Source organism: Staurois parvus, unplaced genomic scaffold (genome assembly GCF_062004578.1).
Source record: "Staurois parvus isolate SC_StPar_1 unplaced genomic scaffold, SC_StPar_1.0 ptg000007l, whole genome shotgun sequence".
Classification (NCBI taxonomy): domain Eukaryota; kingdom Metazoa; phylum Chordata; class Amphibia; order Anura; family Ranidae; genus Staurois; species Staurois parvus.
Window position 1 is genome coordinate 11766010 of NW_028317803.1, and position 5867 is coordinate 11771876.

General features: G+C 35.0%; 1 protein-coding gene across 1 annotated transcript; it reads right to left on the reverse strand.

Annotated features, from left to right (window-relative positions):
• Window positions 1-3164: 3164 nt before the first annotated feature.
• Window positions 3165-3858, reverse strand: LOC149474295 (uncharacterized; the record flags this gene model as incomplete). The annotated part of the gene is made up of 1 exon (XM_089668585.1): window positions 3165-3858. A coding segment is annotated over one exon (687 nt), but the record flags the coding sequence as incomplete, so codon positions are not given.
• Between the last annotated feature and the right edge of the window lie 2009 nt (window positions 3859-5867).

Below are 5867 nucleotides of genomic sequence, written 5' to 3' on the forward strand. Positions count from 1 at the left end.
GCCTCGTCTTTGGATCTCAGTAAAGGAGAAAGTTTTAATTTGTGTTGGGTATTGAACCAAATAAATGATATGAATTGTGAGTTTAAAGTGTTACTATACCCACAACAGTTCTGTATATGCAGTAAAGCATGCGTGTTTTACTCACTGTGGAACCTAAGGGGTTAATCATCTGCATTGTGTAAAAAGGCTGTTTGATCCTTTCTTATCTGCCCCTCCTCTTGTTCAAATGTCACACTGATAAGACAGAGTAAATCCTTAGCCCTTCTGCACATGTTCAGTTTAGTGTGTATTGCTAGAAAGGTTTTGTTTTTTTGGAAGAGTGCATGTGATTAGCACAGGGCCAATCAGCACTGCACAGACAGAGGTCAGGGGTTTTGCATCCTCCTAGAGAAAACTCCTCCTACAAGCCTTAACCAGTTGTGGTCTTATCATTTATGAGGTCAACACAGAAACAGTTCATAAGACAAATCTGTTGTCTTATATTAATGAAGAGGAATGACAATGTGTATATTTATAAATGTACTTTTCCAGCAGCAACTAGTTCAACGATTCTTTTCCAGAAAGATGCATTTATTCGGATAAATATATTTGTTACAGATGACAGAAATCCAGCTGAATACTTGTAAATGTTATAATGAACAACAGCCCTCAAACTCTCATTTAAGATACTTCATATCAAACATGGAGATACTATACCATCCAGCATATGCCCAATCTATAATATGCACCTAGGCACCTTCCATCCGTGCAATAATGCGAGTTATGACCTATACTTGTGCTCCCACATTAATGACAGGAAGAAGCTTCTCTCCCAGCCAAAATAACTTCCCTTGAAATAGTTTACTGGAGGTGTTTCTGATTGGTTGACAAAACACTTTTGATCTTACATGAAAAGACTTCACTTGGCATTACTATAGATAACAAATAGGGTCACTATAGTGTTTGCCAGATACACAAGTCATCCTTTCACCATTTCCCATGAATTACCCCCTTGAGTCTAACTACCATTAATAATTACTTCTTGTATGGTCAAATCACATTCTTTATCTTCCTTTAAACATTTAAACAATGTACCCTTTGGAATGTCTAATTAGATAAACAGGCTATTCCCCAAATACCAAGGTGACCTTGCATAAAATTAACATAGCAAAGAGTTCTTTTGAAGTGTAAAGTGTTTTTTGTCATGGACCTGTCCAAGAATGAACAGTATGTGTTTCAATATCTTCTATACATATATATTTATTCAGAACTGATTCATAAATAGTAAACATATAATCAACTACCAGGGTTGCATTGTGATTTGAGGTATTGAATGCTTCATAATGGCTCATATAGAATATGAAATTGAAACTGATTACAGCCTCTAAAATATCCCTGTGAATCCGTTATTAGATAATATGACTGTAGACCATGACCAGCAAAGGATTTGTTAAACATCAGTGGCCCATATAGCTGTAAGGCCTATTCCATGGCTTGTAGTTTCTTCAGTGTATCACACCACAGTCATGAGTATTGCATAATGATAAGCTGATGCCACAGTACAGTGTGTTTGACTTTAGTACACAAGTCATTTTTCACCATCTTAATTGCTTGGTCCACTGAAAGTAATTGCTTCAATCCACATACATCCAGGATTGTCTCCATTCAATGCACAGGGGTTTTCATTTTTAAAGATGAATTGATAAGTTGTAGCAATTTTTATCACAAATCCAAAATTAAACGTATGCCAACAGTGATTAGCTTTCATCATTTTGCTGTTTTCCGACCCCACATTGTCTTCAGAGCAGTTACTGTGATTTATTTATTTCAGGTACTTATATAGCACCATCAATTTATGCAGCGCTTTACACATATATATTGTACATTCACATCAGTCCCTAACCCTCAAGGGGTGTACATTCTAAGGTCCCTAACTTACATTCATATACTAGGGCCAATTAGACAGGATCCAATTAACCTACCATCATCTCTTTGGAGTGTGGGAGGAAACCAGAGTACCTGGAGGAAACCCACGCAGGCACAGGGAAAACATGCAAACTCCAGGCAGGTGGTGCTGTGGCTGGGATTTGAACCAACAACCCTAGTACTGCCAGGCAGAAGTGCTAACCATTTAGCTACTGTGCTGCCCATTCATTCAGTATATAATTCCACTGAACAAAATTCTAAGATGGTTTAATATCATCTTGACATTTATGCTTATGAGATCATCTGTCCAGACAAAGCAGCAGAAGAAATTATTGCCAGTAACTTCACCTTGAAAGTAGAAAGTTCTTTACATGAATATATGTCATAGACTTCAGCATATTATAAACAACTGATTCAATATAATTCAAATTCTGACAGGAGTGATAACTTTCACTCACCCATCTTATGATTTTAGAGAAAGCCTCCCAAAGTATTAACTTATTCTACCCAGTCTGAGCATCAGTGTGCAAATACTCAGACCCCCCAATAAGTTATGTTATGCAAAGCCATTTTGTAGCATCTCACCTCAGGAGTTACATATATACAGATGGTTTTAAAATGATTATCAGGTTTAAATTACTCTCTCTGGGTTTAAAACAAAGATCAAGAGATAAATAATAATGAAAATAAGAAAGAAAACAAGAAACAAAATGAAAGAAAATAGCACAATATAGAGTCCATTGTTTGATGAAAATGAAAAGAGTCCATTATTAATTAATTTTATAGAGGTGTTAATCCAAAATAAGACATTTGCTTGTTCTCCCCCATTAGCAAAACAATTTCTCATAGATTGCATGGATTTTTCATCCTTCTGTCTTTCACTTGCAAATGAGTATTTCTGCTCACACAGATTCACAAATTTTCAACATCTGAAAGACAAAAAATTCTCAAACAATGGTTTATTGATCAAGTCCTTCTGAAGATAAGGTCTAATTCACCCCCACTGCCATAGAGGTCTAATTTGTATTCAAAGACAGATCTGAAGGATCTTCACCTTCTGCTATATCTACATGTATGACAACTTGTACTCTCCTCAACTGTTTCTGAAGATTTGCATTTGCTTCCAATAAGTTGTCTCGGTCTGCCTTCATTTTATCATATTCAATTTTCCAGTGGTCATATTCCTGTTTCAACTGAGAAAATGGTATCCAGGTCTTGGATTTTTGCGTTTTCTCATTTTGATTAGCATTGTTTTGCAAATTAGGATCACAATTCTTTGACCTGGTAAATCCCCCTTTGGCTGTTTGGATTATTTGTCCTAAACAATATGACTACATCAACTTTTACAGCCTGCTTGTTTGATTGTCTCCATAAATGATCTGCTCTTAATAACATGTAATTTAAATCATGAGGATTTGGGGTAACCAATAAAATATTTTCCTGGATATCCTCACGCAAAGCACCTAGAACCATACTGCTGTGTATCAAACCTCCATGCTCAAATGCAGCACTACTACCAACCAACATTTCCATGATAGTAGCTATCCTATGTGACAATTCATAGGGAGATTCATTCAGCATTTGTTTGATCCTTCCATGAATAGAAACAACAGAATGTATACCATACAATACACACAATAATTCCAGTAATAGATCTCTTGTTGGTAGAGGCTGAATACAGATCTGTTTAATTCTAAACCAAAGGCCACGGCCTATAGAATTTTGCACAACTCTTTCTACATCAGATAGATTTACAGTGTACATATCTCTGGCATTCTGCAAGTCACAAAACCATTTTAAAAATCTGTTTAAATTATAGGGAGGAACCATTCCTATTTCTTTAATAATTGTGTCTAATTCTTTTGGTTTCAAAGGTTTAATTACAAGCCGTACATCACCGTTATTGTTACTATTGTTGTAAACTGTGGTAGTCACAGTGGGTGCAGCTGGCAATGATCAGATTTGATATGAGATTTTTTATCATTTATTGGGAAGTTTGAGTTGTATTTTGCATCAGATTGCTGGATTTTGGATTTGATGCATATCTGTATTCTTGTGAATTTCTCTCCAATTTCATCATTCTTAATTTTAGTTCTCTCATTTTCCTCTGATAATTCATCACAAAGTCTAGATTTCTCAATCAATGCTTCCCCAATAGTAACTGCGTGCAATTTTAAATTTACAGCCTCCATTTCTGATTGGTTCTTTAATACCTTGTTACTAATATCAATTGCATTATGTAACTGGGCAATTTCATTGTCTTTACTCATCACAGAATTTTCTAAAGTTAAACAGCAAGATAACACACCCTGCACAATACAACTTTCTGAAATTTTGCTATCAAAAACATTTTTCTCTAAAAATTCTTTCATTAAAGTCCATGTCTGCCTACATTTTTCTGGAATTTCTTAAGGAGCACCATGACGTTTAATACATTTTAACACCCATCTGTTAACTCTGTCAGAACTGATAGTGTCTTCATACATAGTAAGCATTTTGTCTATAAGACTAATAATTACAAAAATGAAATATTCACTCACCGCATTTGAGGCTCTGTCTTGAAGTTACTTTCTCTGTGTCCAGGTCAGGTCCTCTGGTTCAAGGCACAGACTTTTGTACAGTTTTTCAGTCTCCAGATAATTCTGTGGTTCCAAAACGTCTTCAATTTGTGGGTCAGACTCTTAAATCACAACCAGACTTTAGAGTCACAGCACAGCTTCAGGGTCCACCTCACAGGACTGTTGTTACTGAAGCCAAAAATGCTCTTCTGGTCACTTGGAGGGCACCAATGTTGTCTTATCATAATATAACAGTTCTTTGAACAGAGGTACAGACATCCAGCATGGTCAAATCACATTCTTTATCATCCTTAAACATGTAAGCAATTTACCCTCTTTGGAATGTCTAATTAGATAAACAGGCTATTCCCCAAATACCAAGGTGACCTTGCATAAAATTAACATAGCAAAGAGTTCTTTTGATGTGTAAAGTGGTTTTGTCCGGGGCCTGTCCAAGAATGAATAGTATATGTAGTATATGTTTCAATATATATATATATATATATATATATATATATATATATATAAAACACACAATATACTACACCAGTGTTCAGTTGAAGTCACCAGACTGCTCTAACTGCTGATGAGAAAAGGTATTTATCAGTTTATATTTGCTAAAATAATTGCATTTCCATGATCTGTGTACTGTGGGAGACCAGATATAGTGAATGCACGGTCCTAGGTTTAGTATCACTTTAATGTCTTAAAAATGATTTAGGGATCAATATTGGCATATGGTATAGTAAATAGCTGGATAAACATGTGTGTATTTTCAGATGAGAATATTCATGAGAAAATTCATACGAAAATTCTTTGAACATTTGATGAATGGATGAATGTCGTTCGAAAATTGTCTTTTGTTTTTAACATTCAATTTTAAAATGAGTGTAATTTCTGAAAGACAACCACATACAGTGACCTAAAATTTGTTTGATCGAGAAGTTTTCCTTCCCCTTCGAATTTTCCCATCACTGCTGTCAAAAATGAACATTGATTTGTCCCCATTAACGATTAGAAAATCAAATGAATATTCTTGAAACGAAAATTCTTGAATGAAAATCTATGTGTATGACCAGCTTATGTATAAACATTTTGGTAAAAGGATAATTTTTTTGTTTACCTAACTATGTAAGATGTTTCAGGTTAGCAGGAAGAGTACCAGAAGGGTTTAATGTAATAAGTAATCCTAAATATTTAAATGAGGGTACAATTTTAAGGTGACAAAATGCTGGGGTTATTCTGAAAAAAGTAGGATAAAGGGGCATCAGGGAAGATTTTTGCCAATTAATCTTCACTCCAGAGTATGTGCTAAAGGTTTCAATAATCTGCATTGCTACAGTCAGGTTAGTATTAGTTTCATGCAAAGATAATATAAGATCGTCAGTATATAAATTGATTGTC